A 21,303-nucleotide genomic window follows, 5' to 3' on the forward strand; every position below is an offset into this window, starting at 1 on the left:
ATCATTCCTTCAGGGGCAGCTTATTTTCGAAGATTTTTGTTTAAGGGTGACCAAAAGCTTCATTCAGGATTTATACCGTTTGAACCCCTAACTAAACGCAAAAATCTTATGTTTTTTCATCTTTTATGGCCTACAACAATGTGCGCAAGCAACAAAACTATTCCTAAGTTCACAAACCAGAGTAAAATAATGGGATATGATAGAGAAAAATATGTTTCGAAAAATTTCGGTTGACTCTAGCGAACCAACAAAATATCGGTTCTTCAGATAAATTTAGTCGTAGATTATGATGTAATTTATGGCTTAAATTTTTTAAACATAGATATGATATACAAGTTTCAATTTGGTAAAAAATAGGAAAAATACATTATTTTTAAATTTATCCCTGGCAAAGGACTATAATTTGAACTATAGCTATAGGATATATTCGGGATTTTCCGAACGTCTGTGAACAAAACATTCGGTCCATGAAGGATGGCAAATCTATGGAACTGAAATCTTGAAGCCATAATCGTGAGGTAAAAACCTTTTACTGCGCTAAATCGGCTAGCATCAAATGTTGCTTCGCGTATTTCATCCTCAAGTTTTATAGAGTATTTTCCATTGTATTCTAAAGGAAAGTATCACGAAAAATTAATTTGTGGAATTAGTATTTCGTTGCCTCTTCCTTTATCGTCATGTCTCCATAGCTATCCATGACAGAAATCCTGCAGTTACGTCAATGGCGTTGATGAAACCCCGAAACATTGCAGTAATGCATTTGTTGACAAGTTTTACCGATGGGCGCAGCAAAATTCCTTTTCACCACTAGCGTTCTATCTCTCCGGCGAGAAAACCTGTTTACGCATGCAGTTATCACCTCTGGTCATAGCGCAATCCTTGTGCAATGCGTTCACCGAGCGGCGAGTTATCTGAAGAGTTTATTAACTAACGGTTTTCCACAATAACAGCGCAGCCATGAGCTTCGAAGAACCAGCAGAGCACAGAATATGGCCAATTTCGTTTTATCCAGCTTGCCGTTTCAACGCATTAAGGACCTTATAGCGGCATCACGGACCTTCTCCTCACTCAAAGGAGGTTTGGAAAGTCGTACCAAGAAAGAAGTCTTTTGACTTATTTTTTTCTGCCAGCTCTCTCCTTTCCCAGTTCACTTTCTTGCTCCGAATACTATTACTACTTTCGCTCACAAATGGACGCCTATCGTAGCCACATTCATAGCCTATGTATCATTCACATGAAATTACCATCCAACTATTGCGAAATTGTGGAAACATTTGCGTTAAATTTGCCGTGTCTTCGCCCATATCTTTATTTGATCATCAATTTCCTACCCCAAATCAACCCTCTCACTGTAAAGAACAAATCGTGAAAATTCATGATATCCAATCAATTTTAGCGCTCCACAATATCGTAATTACCGACTGTGATCAGAATCCTGAGGCACTGAGTACTTAACATTACGGGTAACGAAGGAGAGAATAAACAAAATCCAATCAGTAGTTTTGAAATAGGTTCCTGCGATCAGTGATGCTTATCATGCAAGTCATTCGGGATATATTCCCTCATTCTGCTTGAACAAAAGATTTTACCGCATAGGCATCACTGGTAGTTGGAATGTATATATTACCACTGATTTTTCTTTCTCTCCTTCGTTATCTGCATTTGAAATTCTACACGACTACTTTCTTTTACTAGACTCTGATCGCAGTTGGTAAAACATGAAGCTGTAAAACAGTTTATCGTTAATTATTCACGATTTGTCCTTAGCAATGAGGGTGTAAGATTGACTGAGATGGGCCATTTTTTGTAGCATTGCAGTTAGGCTTAAAATATTGTTTAATTCCCGCAAATATTTCCTTTGTTGAAATTTGAGGTTAAGATATTCGGCTTGTGCATATAATTTCGCTTCATAAAACATATTACCCTGCTTAAAATATTAAATTGCCTTTGGTGATATTTTTCTTTAAAAATTAGCGGTAGCACCGATCGTACCAACGCAAGGGGTTACAGAAATCTTTGATTAAGAAAGACAACAACGTAGTTGCTATAGATTACTTGAATATTAAATTATGCATTTTCAAGATTTATTATGCTGATACGGCCTTCGAAAGTCAAGTGAACTTTAAAAAGATTTAATATTCAGAAGTGAAGATAAAGAGGCGTATGATTGCATTGCTTTAAGAGTTCTCATCCAAGTAATTGACTAGTTTAAAACTTGAATGGACAAATTTTCTATGGATTTTCGACCTCGGCAAGGTGGAGGCTCTGCTGCCTTTCTTGATATCAACTACCTCTCCGAAATTTTGTTTTGCTCCAACGATTTAAATGCCGCAAGGTGGCAATCAGAGCGGATAGGGGGAGTAACGCTTAGGTTGGGCGCACTGCAGGAATTAAATTCAGTAAGCGCTTGAACTAATGTAATGCGATTCCGACGGGAAGAAATTATTCTTCCGTCCAGAGAAAGTCTGGGTTTCTCTATATATAAATCAGAATGGAAAAGCTGGGTCTTTTCCCAGTGGACTGAAATATGCTTCCATCTAAGCAACAGAATCACGAGGGAGTGTGTCTACTAGTACCTTGCAGTTTAATGAGGTAAAAATCGAAAAATATGAGGCTGAAACTGAGATAAAACCGAGAGAACTTTAGGAAAAATTGTTTTCTGTCTGATAGAAAATTTTCTCTATCAAATTCAAGAAAAAATAGCCGGGGAAAATTTACCCAAAAACGATTCGTGAAATTATCCATGCCACTGTGGATCCAGAATTTTATGATAGTTATCTCTTTCGGTTTTTTTTTACAAATAACTTCCGCTGTATAATCCTTCACTTTCACTATTACGAAGTCTATTTTACTTTTAGATCCCTTTTCTATATAATAGGCTTCAAACAACTATTCTCATCGTGAGCGTCATTATTGAATACGGCCTTCAAGGGAAAACAGATGAGAATCTAGTTGCATGCACTGAAAATGCGATAAAAAATATCTTATTCAGGTGAAAACACAATGTTGGCAGGAGAAATATTACCTCAAAGGGGAAATTGAAATTTATTTGCCTGTTTCCGAACGGTTGGTAAATACTTTTGCCATATATTAATTGCAACAGAAGTCTTTTTCCGTCAAGAAACTTGGCTTTGCAATTATCTCCAAATATTTTTATTTTCACCGTAAAGTCGGAAAAGATAAAAGAGCACACGCTTATGACTTCCTGCTCGGTAAAAAAAATTTGCGGAATCACAAAAAACGCTCATTTTTTTATTTTACCGGCTTTGAGCCACGAAAAGACTACCTTTCACTGATTTCAACTGCTCCGTTTACACATTCTTTACCATTTTCTGTAAAACTTGGCTTTAAAAATTTAAATGGTGATTAAAATTAAGTTATATCATTTTTTACGTAAAAAGAAAGTGAGAGAGATCCGTGGGGAGTCTCTCAAATAACTTAATTTGAGTCTGCTTTTCTTTACCTACATTTTCGTGAAGATTATGCATAATTTAAGGAAAAGGCTAGTTAGGGTTTGATAAAATGCTCATCGTACTGACATGATACAACAGTAAAACAAATTATTGAGTTCGAAAATATTTCCGAGAATACTTTACCCTCTCTGATCTTCCGACGCAAATGGATGGATGATATGAATAAATTTTAGTTTTTGATGGTAGTATTAGACCGCTCTTGGGGTGCAATAGAAAGTTGTATTTTCTATGTATTAAGAAAATATGGCAAGAATTACCAGCCTAAAATAGAAGCCATGTATGGAAATCAACTGGCGATTGTACCTGGGCATTATTTCCTGTCATCATATTGCGAAGAGCACAGTTAGATCATGAATCTCAACTGTTAAATTTGTGGGTTATACAACTAATGTTTTGTGATCAAGTAAAAGAATAGATTTTCCTCAAAAATGAATTCATATATCTATGGTAACGGGAACGATGTGTACCTTAGTACACGAGCCTTATTATTTATTCTCAAATTAAAATTTCCATCATAACATCGTGTCTGGGGGATAATAAATAAATTCGTGCATAACCTACCAATCGTTTTCGGTGAAATTTTCACCCCCAATCCCTGTTAGTTGACTACTGTGGTATTTTTCGCTACCTTCGTATCCTCCGACCTGTAATGTTACCTCTAAAATTGAAACATTCTATGAAGATATGTGCTTATTTATAAAGTTTATTTTTAGGGATAATTTGAGACAGGGACGCAGCTAGGAGTTAAGGCTATATTTCAGGTTCAACAAATACTGGGAGGTCTGTGGGGTACGGAATACCCGTCACGGTAAGTGGGAGGTACGGGGGCCCTCCCCCAGACAATTTTTAAGATAAATGGCTCAAAATAGTGAGTTTTACGGATGTGTGAACAGTTTGATGTTTTGTTTGTGAGTCATCCGTCCCCCTAACATTAATTACAAAACCTCTCAAATTAAAGTATTTTTATAAAAATAATTCTCTGAGCTCTGAGGGGGGTTTGTCCCCCCCTCGCTGCTCCACTGATTTAAAATAAGGCAGAGCAACCTAGCCAGTTAAATGGTACGTTACAATATTTTCACGGGATTTTTTTGAGCACGATCAATTTCGTCCTTACAACAATATTCACAAGTAACAACTAACTGCGTCTTGCTCAAATAAGTTAAGTGGAAACATTGCCATGTTTCATTTAGCTGATGTTAATAGCCTCCACCACATCGTACCTCATACCATACAAGACAACCTAACTAGGTTAAGGAACTATCCAATCACAATCGGGACACCCTGATGTATATACGTACATTTTAAAATAGACACAATTTGAGAGGAATTCAAAAAGTTTTTTCACAGTACGTGAAGCACTAAAGTACATCGAAAAGAACACACAAAATAAGCTCAAACGCGAAGACTTTCGACGTCTCCCTGCATCATATTCAAGGCCAGGTTCTTCTCCTTTTATAATTATACGGTGAGAAGCAAGAACAAGTGCGTTACTTTGAGTGATTCGGTGATCCTTATAGCTGTTATTCATTAGCATTGCTAATAAGGGAGCCCATACTTTCTTTCACTCTTTAATTTTACGCCTGAGGTCACTTCACAGACTTTTTATCGGTCTTGACTTTCCCTTGGCCGCATCTTTCCCTTGCATCAGTGGGGTAGCCAGGAATTATATTCGAGGGGGGTCCAAAACCAAGGGGGGAATTTTTTTTAAAAGATAGGGCGCTAAGTAGAGGGTTTAGAACTAATTTTACACTATTCACTATCGAAAAAACTTCATTTATGAAAGAAATATTTTGAAAATTCATGATTTTTTTAATATTTTGTTTTCTTTTATCAAGTAAAGTAATTGTGTTTCTATATATTGCGGGGGGGATCCGATCTCACCGGACCTCCCCCCTCGCTACTCCAATGCCTTGCATCCTCCCACACTCATCCCAAAACCAGGCCGTCTGAGATGGAGAGTAAAACAACGTTTTCGGGGTCAATGAGAGCGAGATGTTCCAAATTATTTCGCAGTCTACGCCCAGCACCGGGATCAATCTAAAGCTTGACTCACACAACCCTCCCTCATGAAAAATCCCAGCAATTACCCGCGCAACGTATTTCAGTGATAAGGGATATTATAAGTCTGGTCGCTGTACTGTTTTTACCCTTTAGCTATCCGTAAAATTTTACTTTTCATGGAACTGTGAGCCCAAAATTCACTGATGGTCATCTTTTTATAATTTCTATTCACATTATCTCCGCAATATTATCACTAAATGCCATTCCATATCAATACTAGGGACTAATTTAACTCAGTTAACACAGCGTCTCGAGGATAAATGTTTTCATTTCTGTTGCGATGAAATTGTATTACTCCTATTAAATTCTTGTTGCTGGGTAAGGGCGTACCCATGATCAAAACTAGGGGGTGCAGGCCATGGTTGTTCAAGTTATAGGTAAGATTTAAGCATGGAAAAGGTGAATGAAACCAACATTTTAAGGAAAATATAACAGCTCTATATTAGTTTTTAAAATTATTTGCTTGAAAAAATATAATTTTCCTTAAAGACATATGCTATTTCTGCTTCTTGGGGGGGGGGGGGCAGCTACCCCCTCCTGTCCCTCGCTGGGTGCGCCCATGTTTCGGGGGCTTCTATTCGTAAACACGCTCCAGCCAACACTTTTTCCTCACGTCCACGGCTCGAGTGAAATCCGCCCCTTCTCATTACACGCGCCACATTTCTCTCTCCCGCCCTCTCACTCCCCAATCGACCCGAAAGTTGCTCTCCCCCACCGCCACCCTCTTGACTTGACTCTCCTCTGCAGCCTTTCAACTGCATCCCGCTCCGTTGCTGCGCTGCCGGCGGATAGCGCGGTTGCAATCGCCCGCGCGGGTCGCTCCCAGGTAACAGGAGCGACGGAGTGCGACGATGAGAAATTTGACAACGCCGCCGCGCGGGGTGGAAGGAGGGCAAGGTGGAGATTCGTGGGCAGGTGAGCGTGGGGAGTTCCATTCGTCAAAACTAGTGATGAGTCGATTCCACTTTTCTTCGATTCCGATTCTTTCAAATCGATTCCCGATTCCAATTCCATCGATTATTCTTCATATTAGCATGTGTAATATTGATTTGTCAGTTGCATGGCTGTGATTAAATTTTAAGAATAGAATGGATGGAAATATCAAAGAATATTAAGTGGCCCAAAGAGTATGTTTATTAAAAATAGCAAATAAATATTATAGTAATATATCGTGAGGTCTTTTTAAAAAGATAAAACACTTATATTATTTCGGGCATACATAGTTCACTTAGATACATGGCACCATGGCTCAGGTGTGAGGCGGCCTTTATACCCCAAGCTTATCGTCTATTTTCAAAATATTTATCTTCCTGGCATCAATGGAATCGAGAATGGAGAAAAATGAAGAAAGGTTTTTCGGGATTCCCACCGGATGGGATATTTGATACGCCGGGAGAATCTTAGATCCTATATTCATCTTATCATTCATATTTATCTTCCTGGAATCGATGGAATCGGAATCGACTTTAGGCGATCGATCCTCGATTCCAATTCCGTGTCATAGAATTGGTGGAATCGAGAATCAAACACCTGAAGTCGTTTCTCGATTCCATTTATTCCAGGAAGATAATTATTTTGAAAATAGACGATAAGCTTTGGGCATAAAGGCCACCACATACCTAAGCCACTGTGCGCTGTGCATTATTAAGTTAAAAACTTGTGTTAGAAACAGTTAAAGTGTTTATTATTTTATTAAATCTGAGGATATAAATCAATAATATTAATTCGCTGTTTTAAAATAATATACACTTTGGGCTACTTAGTCGTTTTTGTTATTTTATTCCATTCAGTTCTTAACTTTTAATGACAGCAATGCTATTGACAAATATCCCACCTGGTGGTATGAATAAGAATCGGTGGAGTCGGAAACGAAAAAAAGTAGAATCGATTCATCTGAAAACCTCGGGAATGAAAACGGGCGAATCTTGCGCCGCTCAGTTTTTAATTGGCAAACTCGCGAAAGGATATGCCGAGGGTTTTCGTCGGAAGAGGGCGCTGAATATGAGCGCCTGATTTTCCAACACAAGGGGAGTACATTGAAGAGGCCCGAATCCGACCCGTGGAATCTTTATTTGTGCTGCCACTATGAGTTGTAAAGCGTTTCCAAAAATGTTCGCAGCGTGTGCGGAGCGATCAATTTATTCTCAATATTTCCAAAGGCCGTTTTACACGGGGCAGGTAATTGCGCAGGTTAGAAGTGCATTTCTTTCTCAATATGCCGTGGAATTGCGCAAATTCACGAACAAAATTAGAAGAGGGGCTAAATGCCATCTCACGTCCACGTATTCTTCATTTTGTTGTTTCAATTCACCGCTTTTCACGACGCAATTTTGACTGCTCCTTCGTGCACACGTCAGATTGTGCTTCGAGTAAAATGGCCTCAACAGGGTAACATCGAAAATGGAAGAAATGACACGGTGGAAAGGATCCATAATAGCAATGAATAGACTTATTATTAAGTCTCCCCTTTAAGACAAATAAGTTAAATAATAAGATAAATATAGGATCTAAGATTCTTATTAAATTATTCTTGTTTTCACACTTGAATAAAAGGTCATAATTTACTGAATGTAAAACTTCATTTAGGTCATTCTGTGATTTTATCACTTTTTACGAGATTGCCTATCTCAATTAATATAAATATTAGGTCAGATATGAATTTTATCTTGTGAAGTTTTATTGATGGCTACACAAGGTTCTGTATATTATCTTCATTAGTTTTTCCAAGGTTGCAAAAATATAACGACTTATGGTCAGGATTGGAAAGTGCCTTCGAACCCGAACCTACGCTCTTTATGACCTGAATGCCTTGTACACCCAGTGCTGCGGTACTAGGTCAAGGGTGGATTTGGTTTTGGGAAAAGTGGTTGTAACAAAAAAAAATAGAAATAAAGGGGAAAGAAGAGTCCGCTTTTTTGTGACGGCAAATCCGGATAAGGACACGATAATCGAATACGCTTTCAATCTTTCTGGTGGGCTGAAACACTGGACTTTCTCTTGAAGTGAATAATTCTTTACACTGACACTGGATAAATATACCTAGAGGCATACATCCTTGAATGATTAAAGTGAAGTTTATATTTATATACATTTACGGGACTCATTTCAACACCATTAAATTTAGTAAGCACCATCAAAAGTCAGCGATCCGATGATTGAATTGATGCAGATCTTCACTGAATTCTCCTACCAGCTGATATTTTAGCATTTACATAATTCTTGTACCTTACGCCCTTTATCAATATCTTATTATCGTTGGTATACAAATACATTTTTACTATGAGTTAAATTCTTTGGAACCTCAGAGATCTTTTCTAGAATGAAAGAGTAAAGCAGGAGAGTATTTACTGAAAGGAACACCCTTAGGGTTTAAAAACATCTCCTCTTCGTGAGGCGGTCTAAAAAGAAAATGCGATAATTCAGAACGGCTGATAATTGTCAATGAATTATTCCATATCTTCCCAGAGAAGGCCCTCAGAATTTAATCTTTGGTGCCTAACTAAACGGATGGTTTCATATAAGCGTAATGATTAAGTGTCATCATTAGCATTCATGGACAGGACTCTATGTAGATGATTTTTGATTATGTGATCTAATGCTGTAACTCAAAAAGTTACGAATACTAGTGGAAGAATAAATTTATCACCACCGTGCACGAGGAATATCTTGTCAAATATTTTTTTTTTATCAACACGGAAGTTTAATTTTTAAGATATTGTTAAGTCGATCCTGGACATAATTCCATTAATTTCATTCAAGACTCTTTCCCACCATGAAATACGTTTATCCTATAAAGAACTGTGTATCTAAAAGCATCTCTCAATGTATTTAAATTGTACAAGAAATGTTAGAATGGCTCAGGTCTTGTCAGGAAATGATTTCGGGTGGAGTGGGCTTATTTTTATGAATTTCATGAATAATTTTGATTAATTTAAGAAACACAATAGCCCATTTAAATCCCGTAAGAGAATAAATTTTAAAATTTCTTGGATAATTCACTTTTACTTATACCACTACTTTTAATACATTTTTAATAAAAAAGTATTCTTATTATTAAGTCTCCCCTTAGTCTCCCTATAGTGAATAGTCCAAGAAATCCTATAATGGGATACCACAAGGTTAAGAATGAGTTAGTGGATTTAGACCAAATTTTAATGCCCAATTGACCATTTAATCGAGAGATTTTTGAAAAATGTATTAACGAACAAAATAAGGTTTTTATACGAACTTCATTTTTTTTATTAAAAATTATCTGCATAGAGTTTTTTCCACGAATACTAATGAAAACACATAATAATTAGGGGTTTCATTAGCTAACCAATGTTGGTCTCATTGGTCGCACTGAATTATTTTGAGAAGGATGGAAAGTTTTCGGGGAGAACTTGAGTTCCTATAGAACCCTCTCTGGCTACTTGCTTAACCAAGACCAATGCTTCGACGTGAACATTTTCTCATGGAATTTATGTGAAATACAGCCCATTTTCGATGTAGCGAATATTGTTGGGCGAAGGCAAGAGCCCCGCCTCAGTCGCGGCATGTGTCATCGTCGAAGAAACTAGACCGAGCGATACACCTGCTCGCGGTCCGAGCAGACCTTTCCCAACAGGCTGCATCCGTGGACCGCTCCGTGAACCACTGGCTCAACGATGGAGATACACGGTCGTCGAATCAAGCTAACGGTTTCCCCACGCCACTCTCATGTCCTCTCGGCCTTTCCTATGAGAGAGAGTTTCGAAAAGCGGAGCAATCTGTGTAGTTGGAAGAGGGGAAAAGGAAGAAATGGATGCCTAGAGAGAATTTTATATCTGGCGCCCGACAGGTGGAACTAGTCTATGTTAGACGGGCTGTTACGTGAAGCGTCTGCACTTTCGCACCCGGAACTGAAAGTGACACCGGAACTATGTAACATAGCATACCTATGAGCTCAATATTACAGGAAACAAGTGCAGTCAAGATATGACTTTAAACTTTCTCGGTTTTCTTTTAGGAATTTCAATGAGAGACCCCTTTGTGATGACATAACCACTGTACAGGTTGATAATTTTATAACACATATGTTTATTATGATTGATGATTTAAAACATTCCACGTTCATTAAAGCAAAACGTTTTGTCAATACTAACGGTACGGGAAAGAGCTACATAGACTGATAAAATAAATTGCATTTTGCTCAAGGAATAACCAGAGAAATCAAAACTCTCAATGATATGTTCTAGAGGAGAAATGGTTAACTGAAGAGTTTCGTAATATTTTGATTGCAGTCGTAATCTCAAAATTACGCCGGATAACTCTTTGTTCCGAGGAGACCAACGAATTGTTGTTGTGGTTGAAAATATTCTCGAATATGCAAAAAAAATCCAAAAAGTAAAAGAAATCCCACAAAAATTATTAGACTGTAAATCTGTAGAATTTTTGGGTCACAGTGCAATATTTCCCACTATATACCTACGCGAATTTTCACTTAACGAACGAGATAAATATGACTTCCATTTACCGAAATACAAGTAACCAAAAGCGTATTCTAAAAATGTTAAAAACGTGTATAAAGCAAGTTATATTATTCCCAGCAATCTGTATTATAATATTGAGCACAAAATTTCGCTTTACACGCGGCAAGGGTTGAGCAACAGCGTAAAATTGGAATCGGTGCTGCTTTTACTAAGAGAGCGCGAAGGAACCCGGAAATAAAAAAGTCTTAAGCTGCTCACAATCAGTAGAAGTTGCTATCTTTCAATGATGAAATATAAAATTTCAAATTCAGTTTGATGAGACTGAAAAACAGTTTAGCCTAATGAAATCCATTGCTTCATTGCAATTAGTTCCCCATCTTAAAAATCTAAACGATTGGTTATTTCCTTCAAATTTGTTTGTATCAAATGACCTAAATATATTTTATGATAATCAAGCACTCAATCCGTATTTTATAGTTCCTCTGTTTTTTCTTTGTAATGTATATGATCAGCCATTAAACAAACGTTCAGTAAGATGGCAAATGGAAATCCGTCAGCATCTGGATCAGGGTGAAAAAAATGTATTTGCTTATTATGATTTTTAATCTGATCTACGTTTGAAGCGACATAACGGCTCGTGGCACTATTTGCCCGTGGAATAAAGGTCGATATATCGGCTCGTGGCACCAAGTGGGTTAAAAATGTCAAAAAGAAGAAATACGTAAATATAAAATAGTTAGAAGAGCGCAGAGGAGAGTCCAGTCGAGGGAGTTAAGTCTATTTACGGATTGTTAACTTAATATAATAATGATGGGATAATAAACGAAATCTGAGAATAATAGAACCGTTCTTAAAATACATGGAAGTGTCAGAAAATTTTCTCTGCGCTGTAAATTTCACTATCGTTAAAATATAATATGTGAGCTCCTACATGGCTTATCGTATGCTTATGGCTTATGGTAGAAGTGCTGCTAAAAGTCCACAAATCAACATCATTTCGAACCAGGATATTCCGACTTCACGCCGAGTACTTCACAATATAAAGCATGGTGAGTTCAATTCGAAAATGAGAGATTATAGTGCGAGTCTAAAGTCAAGGTGAAAGATTTTTCATCTGTGGAATTGTCCCGCATTGAGTGCACTTGCACCGATCTCCCTATTGTTTACCAGTGTCCAGTTCGCTTCTTCACACAAATGCCCTGCAGTGGAACTCAAATAACAAAACTAAGTCAGTGGTGACAGGATGGAGTCATTTTTTTGTTAATTCTCTTACTAATTTCTGGATGCCCAATAGTGTGTATATCAAAAAGTAGAATATTTACTTTTGTTCCTAGATTTTTGCATAACGAAGAAAATTCCTCTACTTTTCTAAATTGTCCATTTAGGCGACATCCTGTACACTTGTGTTGAGCCAATCACATGGGCGAGAATCACAGAAAATGAGATGAGATAGCGTTTAAGGATATTATGGTGAAGAATTTGGGTGAAGCTAAGAGAGGGCGTTTATTACAAAGAAGAGGATGTAGAATGCGCTGGAGTTCTAGAGTAGTTATGGAGAAGGATAGCTATATAATGGATGCAATGAGGAAATAATGAGGAAGCACTTGGCATGGTTAGTGACTCAAGAACCTGCTGAAGGAAAAAGGAGATGAAGCAGATGGTTGATGCAAATTATAAGGAACAAAAGGTCGATGAAAACTTTGATAATTGGCTGAATATGTGGTAAACGTGAAAGGGTAAGCATAATTCAACGCTTCATAGCGAAAGAGTACGATGGTGAAAAAAAGATATTTAATTTTTTTATTAATAATATATAAAACGAAGGCATTAATTGGCCGTAGAAATGGGGTGACTGTTAGAGAGAGACTCATATCTCATGTAATTTATATTGAATTTAACATAAATAAAAACAAAAATGGAACCTCGGCTTGGTGATAAAAATAACAAAAATATAATTAGATTCCATATTTACGCCTCTTATTGAGAGATATGATAACTTGGCCGTTGGAATGGAGTAATTGTTTCATATAATTATTTGAGACTCATATCTCATGTAATTTATATTGAATTTAACATAAATAAAAATAAAAATGGAACCTCGGCTCATGGATAAAAAAATTTAAAAATAATTAGATTCCATTTTTACGTTTCCTCTTGAGAGATGCAATCCCTCTGAATCACGCTGTGTACTTCAAAAGATATGAAGAATTGAGGAGCACTCGTTTGCGTTCGTGCCTAGCCTCATTTTCCGAGAAAGCGATATGATTGAAATTACTCGCGAAGGGCAATCCTTCCAATAAGTTCAAGAATGCAGTAGCATTCATCCAGCTATGGTGGTGACCCAATGACAAGGTAAGACCGGGCAGCGGACAGCACATTCCCGGGGGAAAAATGCCGATGCAACCGAAGTGGTGAGTGCTCGACTGGTAAAGAACAGACACGAGGCGGACTCAGTATTGAACTCACGTAGATTTTTCGCTTGAATGAGTGACCCATAAAACGAATAAGCTGTCAGATTTACGAAAAACATTCAAGTCTAGCTCAAGGAATTCCCAGGCTGAATTATTTTCAATTCTTGATCGCAATTATCTCGTCCATTGAAGTGCAACCTTGAAATCAATCCAGCGAATCGATAATAACTTGGCAGTGGAATGATAAAGGTCAAAGATGCAGGTAAAAGTGAAGAGATTAATTACAATGTTTATTTGTTCTCTTTTGAACGACTCTTAAATGGGAGGAGTTTTTGTAGGCGGTTATTGAAACGTATCAAATAAAAGTACATGCTTCGACTTCCACAGTACCAAACTGAAGTTGGTGCTTGACTTCAGTTGTTCACTGATTCATATTGATATACCGCTCTATTTTCTTGCATGCCTTTCTCAAGCTAATTCGCGTAATTCAAACTGTAAATTCAGTTATTATCGGCCTGATTATATTGTGAGATAACAATTAAATACGTTTATGAAAAGTGCCCAGGCTCAAAATGCTATTGAATTATAAGATTCTTCCAATGCTTTTGCATTCCATGAGATTCGTTCTACCATGCTCAAGCCATCCGATAGGAGAAGATAGGACCTTCTCCAAGCAGAGCATAAGTTGGGGTCGGAGTCATAGAGAAATAAATTTCTCTCGCTGCCACGATTTTAAATCGAACCGTAAATCGAATCTCTTCATTTGCTCCACCCATGACAACCACTTCATCACTCAATTTTACAACGTGATAATGGGAATTAAAAAAAATATTCAATGCCTTTAAGAAAAACAAAATCAAAATACTTTCCAGACCTTGATTTTTAATTTTGAAATTCTTGCTAAACTTTTACAAAATCAAATGAAAAAAACCCACCCTCTGTAGTTTAGTTTCCATCATATAGCGCAATGTTTGATGAACTCGTTTTACTGCAATGCACATGGCATATTTTAGCTCTGTTTCTTCCGAAATGTTCACACGAAAAGCTGCACTGCAAAGCTAGTGCACTGCATCAAGTATATCATGGTATGCGAATTCCTGATGTAGGACTAGCTAGCGTCAGTAAAAGCTCTTGGCAGGACTTTCGACTTCTGCATCGAACCGGTCATTTTAACATAGCAGAAATTTCAGCTGCTCGAGGCGTAATATGAGCTGCACCATCACATACCACCACATAGAAAACTTACACGGTATTAATTTATCTAACTCTAAAGTCGGATGGTGCCATGGGAGCGCTGAGCGATCACGTCAAAATTATGAAGAAAATTGACATCGAAATTGAAATGCATCGAAATTTTGCTGAGATTCTGGAATGGAATGGAATATTGTAGCGAAAATTTTCAATTGATTATTATTTTCGCAAGGGTTGGTAGAAAATAGGGAGTGTTAAAAAATCAAATGTGAAAAATTGCGGTAGATTATGGTACGAGGTTAATCCCACGAGGCAATACAGATAGGGACCTAGAGTTGTCACAAATAATTTAAGATAGCAGCCCTAGCTTCAGTAGTGTTTCGGATCAATCAACACACGCGTAATACACTCCCAACAAGCCACATAGAGACTGCGTCATAATAGAAAAACCACTTAAAATAAATAAATGTGGGTTGCATAATAATTAGGGTGATTTTTCTGACAGCAAATATCATTCACGAATGTCAACTTTTTATTGAAAAGAAGTTGAAAGAAAACCTTGTTATGGCATTTAATGATAAATTTAAGCTTTAATTTCTAATCAAAGTTTATCTATAGCCTTGAAAAAATCCCAGTTCGTAGGGCTAAAGCACATAAAATCAAAAATACTCTCATTATGGGAATTTACCTCGATCATTAGAATGCAGTAAATTGCACATTTCTGAAAGATCTACCCAATCTACTGGATATTTATCCTCCCCAAATCACTTAGAACTACAACTTTATGGGAGACAATATATGTTAAGATTCTTGTTTAAAAAACGTCTATAATCTGCGATGAATCACTCTTTATATGATTAATTTCATCAAAATTTACTTTTAATAGAGGATAAAACTAGCCCATGGATCATTTTAACTCATTTAGTAACTTACAAAATCTCCGTTCTAATCAGATTTAGAAGTGCTGAAATATTTGTCGACCGAGGTAATGTTTTTCCTCTCCAAATCTCTTTTTAATCAGTTTAACTAGAAACAGATATTTTCAAACAGTTTCGAATTGTTGAATATATTTTCTACCTCTTCATCTCGGCTAATTAGTTTGACAATTTCATTCCAGTCAATAACTCAAGAGTATTTTTTTCAAAATCCTAGATAATTTTACACTATCTTTGAGTTCTCATTTGTATGACCAATTCAAGTACACGTCAAAACGTCGAAATGTCAGATGCAGAGGAGAATAAAATGTATTATATAAGAGTGAGGAAAGCATAAATTCGAAAGTTTTCGTTTCACAAGCGAAAAAAATAAAAATATGTCAGGTGGATATTACAGAGCATAAAAATTAAAATATTTCCTTTCAAATATCAAAACTGATATGAATTAGTATAAAAATAAGATGGACATCGTTCTCAAAGTGTAAAAATTTTCAACGCGTGTTATAAATTTTCTGATTTAGAAGCTATTTAAATTCCCATTAATATTTTCTATTGATTTTGACAGTTTAGTACCAATTATCACTATTTATTATTTCATTATTATTTGTTAAACTCTTTTTGCTTTTAAATGTATTGAAAATAATTTTATTTTTCAGATTGTTTAATTTAATCTTTGAGCTAACTAAACTTAAAGTTTCAGCAGCATCCTATTCTCATGTTTTGACTGGACAAAGAAACAACTTTTTGGCAGTAAGGCAATCTGTTATGGTATGAAAATGGTGGCTCAGTATTTCTATAGTTTACTTTAAATTTACTGAAAAAGAAAAATTTAAAATCAAGCACAAATCAGGAAGATGATGTCACAATTAATCAGATATTTTGAAACGCCATTTTTGTGAAAAACATATTGTGGAATGATTACGCGAGAATTAATTGAGGATTATACAGATTTCGCTTTTTGTAAAATTTGAGAGAGGTATGAAAATTGGGAATGTCTAACACTGAAACCCTTTACGAACCCTTTCACTGCGATGCACCCCGTCTCCATCTTCAGTGTCATACCCGACGTCTCTGTCGTCGCAAGTGAGCTTCACCTCACCACCACCAGAGGGTTCACAGATGTCTCCTCCAGCCTCCACCTCTTCCGGTGAGGCGTTGAGAAACTGCATTTCTGGAGACATTTCGAGGATCTTCTGTCGATGGAAGATGTTCGCTAAAAAAAAATCGACGCTGCGACTGCGATTCGATGCGCTGCGGGGTTGTGGATCCTGTATTTTTCAATGTATTCCCGTAGATTCACTCTTCTGGAGGAACTTGAAGGGACGAGGTAGCCAACAGGAAAAGCTTGGGAGTTAATGCTATTCGCTCCACCACGAGAAGCAATTTGATGATTCAGACAGTGCTTTCTATGTCAAAAAGGACAATTGATGAAGAGGTATATCAGAGGTGTGACGAAAATTATAGACGTGAAAAACGAAACTGATATACACAGATATTATTACAACGCAGAAAGGAAAGGGACGAATTTTTGGGGCACTAAAAAAGGAAGAACACTGGTTTAAGATGAAATTCGGATCGGGGTCAGAGGAGTATGGAGATGAAAGTAAGCAATCACAGAGCCGCGGCCTCGTCGACGCTGTGGCGCGTTGATGTCTCCGGCGAAGCGGTCAATTTGGCAGCACTGTCTGGAGCACAAACACCACTTCGCCTGGGTCGTCGACACTCGCGATTGTTTTCGCTCTTTGTTCGAATGCGTTCGGCCACCTCTTCGTCTCTTCTTCCTCGTTCCACGGTGCCAACGCTCTCCGGAGACGTCGAACTCCTGCTAACCTTCGCCGTACGCGAAGGACGGGCGGAATCCTCTTCTTTCCAAAACGATCACTTCATCCGGATGGTCTCCTGGGGGGTGGTACAAGGGGGCAGATCTTCTTTAAGCGGGATGGAAGCCTTTTGGTGATACTCCGTAGGTTTACAGACGAACGTCTCTCGAGCGCTGGAAAGGGGGTCAGTTCCGCGAGAGAGAAGAAGCAAGGAGCTGCCTGTGCAATGACCGTAGCTCCCCACTATGCAGGAACGCTACTGGGGGCAACGTCCACGGTTCTGCTTAGTCTGATTACCGGTCGCAACGTGGGCGGGAGGAATGATGAGTTTTTAGATCTTATTCGGGTTGGACGAGGGGACGAAAACTGCCTCCGTGCGTGATGGGTACAGATATTGAGTATCCACTTGTCTCCCCTTAAGGAAATTTTAGCCTTCGAACAAAAAGGTGGGCGTAGTGAACTGGAGTGTCATAACTTCAAATCTTCTTGGGTAAATAACGCCGGTCACAGTTTGTTCCTCCTTTAATGTGCACTTAATTCCTCCCGTTCTCTCGCCACTTCAATAGCTCTCTATCGGATAGAAACCTAAGCACCCAAGTTAGAAAGGTAGGTGTTGAGAAGCTGCCGCTGGGATATTTTGGAGAGTGAAATCTTCAGCGTCCTCGGCGATGAATGACTCCTCCCCGGTAAATAGCGCCGGAGATTGCTGATTCGTCGCCGATTTCTGTCAACGCAATCTCTTCCGTTCGGTCGCCAACAATTCCTTCCCACACGGTTGATGTCCGAAGCTGACCCCTTCCACTGGCTGTCGTCGACACACGATCGGAGAACCGTAGTTGCTCCGACGGCAACTCAGCGGCGAGTGTGCCCCTTGCCGACGATGGGGAGCCGAGACTCGCGGAGGACGGTTCACTTTCCCTTCCGCAACTTCTCGCGGAGTGGGGATCAGGGAGGGATGGTATGGGGAGGATCTCGTTCCGCTAAGGGGTGGGAGTCTGTTTCGATACAGCCGACTTCGTAACTCCCCACCACTCATCTCCTCCGCCTTTATCATTTTTATTGGTTTGACATGGTTCTGACTTCGGTCACGTTCATTTAGAGAAAAAAACCTCAATTTGTCATCGCATCATTCATAACTTTACAATTTAGTCAAATTATGCATTGAGGTTTCATGGATAAATATATATTATTTATATCACTTTTTGTTCATGAAGCAAAGACTTCTTTTTTTTTCTTTGAACGAGGGGACGAAAACTGCCTCCATGAGTAATGAGAACAGCTATTATTATTATTATTATTTAAGTATTCATCAGATCAAGGTAGGTTTACATGGAGTACTTAAGAAGCATTCTGAGAGCCTCCCCTTCCTTCAAACACTCCATTCTTCAATTCATAGTACTTAAGACCTACCCAATTTTATTCTACTTAAAAATCCTATTCTTTTCCTTCCTCTCCCTCGTTTACCCAACATCCTACCCTCTAAAACTGTTTTCAACATCCCATCCCCGCTAAGTACTCGCTCCATCCATACCTCCTGTCTCCTCCGTATCTCATCTAAAAACTGCTTCTCTTCACCCACCATGTCCAGCACTTCGTCGTTCCTACTCCTCTCCATTTACTTTACCTTCTCCATTCTTCGCCACACCCACATCTCGAATGCCTTCAGTCTTCTCTCGTCCTTCTTCCTAAGTGTCCACGTTTCTGCACCGTAAAGAGCTGCACACCAGATCAGGCTGTTCGCTAACCTATTCTTTAAACTCTTATATAACGATCCTCTTAGAAGCTCCTTCCTGTTCATGAACGCCCCCTTTGCTAACGCAATTCTCTTTCTTATGTCCTTCCTGTTTTATCCGTTTACCTCTAATGTGCTACCCAAATAGTTGAACTGACCTACCTGCTCAAGAGTTTCCTCATCTACTTTTACCTAAATTCTGACATTCCTAGCTCGGTCACATTAGTTTAGAGAGAAAAGTTTAACTTCTACCTACATTCTTAATAATGGTAGGTGCAATTTAGTGAAATTATGGATTAGGGTTTCTTGGACGAATATCTACCGATAATACCACTTGTTTTTTTAAACAAAGCAAGGACTTCTTGTTGTCTTTGCACGAGAGGATGAGGGATTATATCAATTGTATTAATTGCATCAAGAATGAGTCAAAATCACTAAAATCCAATACATATTTTAAGCCCTCACAAACAAAATCGACCCTGAAAATATGCATTCACCAGCCTCATATAGATATTAAGAATTAAGAAAATACTCTTGCTAAATCTGCCACGCTTGGATACGTGGACATACCTGTTATAGTAGAAAAACCTCAAAATCTTACGTTAAACTCTGCCTTATTTGTTTTTATATTGTTTTTAATGTCACAATGGATGCTGTCTGAAGTGCGATACAAACATCTAAAACCTCGATTTTCTCTTTATGACGAACCGTTTATTTTTTTCCTACTCGTACCTATCCTTTCGCAATATTCTCCGAGACAGTTTTTTGACGCTGCATTCGCTTAAAAATCATCAGCGCTTCCCCTCAATTTCTTGAGTCCGCTATCACTGAAGAGCGGAGATTCGTAATGCCAATCGATTGTCGACATTAACATATTCAACATTCCAACAAGTATTTTGGTTCAGCGGTGTTTCTTACCCTCAACATCAAAACTGACAAAAAATGGTAACACATGCATCCTCTCTCTTGAGCAGTCAATTGTTATCTCTTTTGTTCATTTTTTTGTTTCTTTTTTAATCAAATAACACATTCTCGACGAAAATTTTCACCATATGCTTTTCGTATCATCAGAACTTATGTGTAATTCAGCCAAAATTTTATTAAAAATATACCCAAATCTGAATATTGTTTATCCTGGCGAATGACTTGGGACTGGTGTAAATTTTATCATTGCAAATTAATTCTGCAATTCCTCAATCCAAAAGTTTTTCTGAGGCTAAGAATTTGAAACAGACAGTTTAAATGTTACAGTTATTATTAAAGATGCGTTTTCACAAATCAACTAGCGCTGCAAATGGCCTCTTGATATCGCCATTTGGTAATTAAGGAGAATTCCTACAATGCCTCAATCCAAAAGTTTTTCTGAGACTAAGAATTTGAAACAGGCAGTTTAAATGTTACAGTTATTATTAAAGATGCGTTTTCACATACAACTAGCGCTGCAAATGGCCTCTTGATATCGTCATTTGGTAATTAAGGAGAATTTTCAATCTTTTACGTACTTCTCTTTTGGGGTGGCCGCAAGGGAAATTACGCAAAATTTAGGTCATGGTTATTCATGTCTGAGTCGTTGTGGAAACTCGCTCCATCCACCACTTTCTTCTACAAATCATTTTCTCCCTCTCTCCACACAAGTACATGAATTGTATCTGTCCTCAACACGATTTGAAAACACGGGAAAAATCAGCAGGGTATCCTACAGCGATAAAATAGAGTGATTCACGACAAATTTCCGTTGCCATGGGAGGTAGTGGAATAGGTGGAAGCGAAATAAATATGTGCCCAAATATAATATTATAGTTAATAATGATTGGAACTGGCATTAATTTCCCCGGAGGAGAAGACTAAATTTAAACGCAAAAAAATCATCATGTCTTTACTCATGAATGATATTGATTACTCTTTACTCACCCTCTTACTAAATTTCAGTTTTTTTCTGACATTCGCATGGTGAATGTAAAACTAATTCTGAGTATATTATGGTTTGAGTCGAAAAGATCAGTAACACAGGAATTCAGTTCCCATTATCACAAGGGAAATGCTTAAATTAGCCTTCCAGATCCGCCTAAGTATTTAAAATGAATTAATTTGTGGATCTAAGAGCTGTCTATCGTGTCAAAACGACTGTACTGAAATTCAACAGAAAAAAACAACGTAGTTCTTGTTGACTATTACATTGAAAAATAATTCTGTAACCATGGCGTTTATTCTAAATACCTGTACTTGCATT

General features: G+C 37.9%; 1 protein-coding gene across 5 annotated transcripts in view; it reads right to left on the bottom strand.

Annotated features, from left to right (window-relative positions):
- LOC124161054 (progestin and adipoQ receptor family member 3) overlaps window positions 1-21,303 on the bottom strand; it is a 147,256-nt gene that overhangs the window by 25,353 nt on the left and 100,600 nt on the right. The window contains exon 1 of one of the 5 annotated variants that reach the window (XM_046537216.1): window positions 16,541-18,183. The exons of 3 other annotated variants lie outside the window; for them this stretch is intronic. In XM_046537216.1, the coding sequence (XP_046393172.1) occupies window positions 16,541-16,702 (162 nt within the window). In that variant the 5' untranslated portion in view covers window positions 16,703-18,183. Of the gene's footprint in view, window positions 1-16,540; window positions 18,184-21,303 lie in introns of those variants that run through there. One more of the 5 variants, XM_046537221.1, reaches the window with a different exon arrangement.

Source organism: Ischnura elegans, chromosome 6 (genome assembly GCF_921293095.1).
Source record: "Ischnura elegans chromosome 6, ioIscEleg1.1, whole genome shotgun sequence".
Taxonomy (NCBI): Eukaryota; Metazoa; Arthropoda; class Insecta; order Odonata; family Coenagrionidae; genus Ischnura; species Ischnura elegans.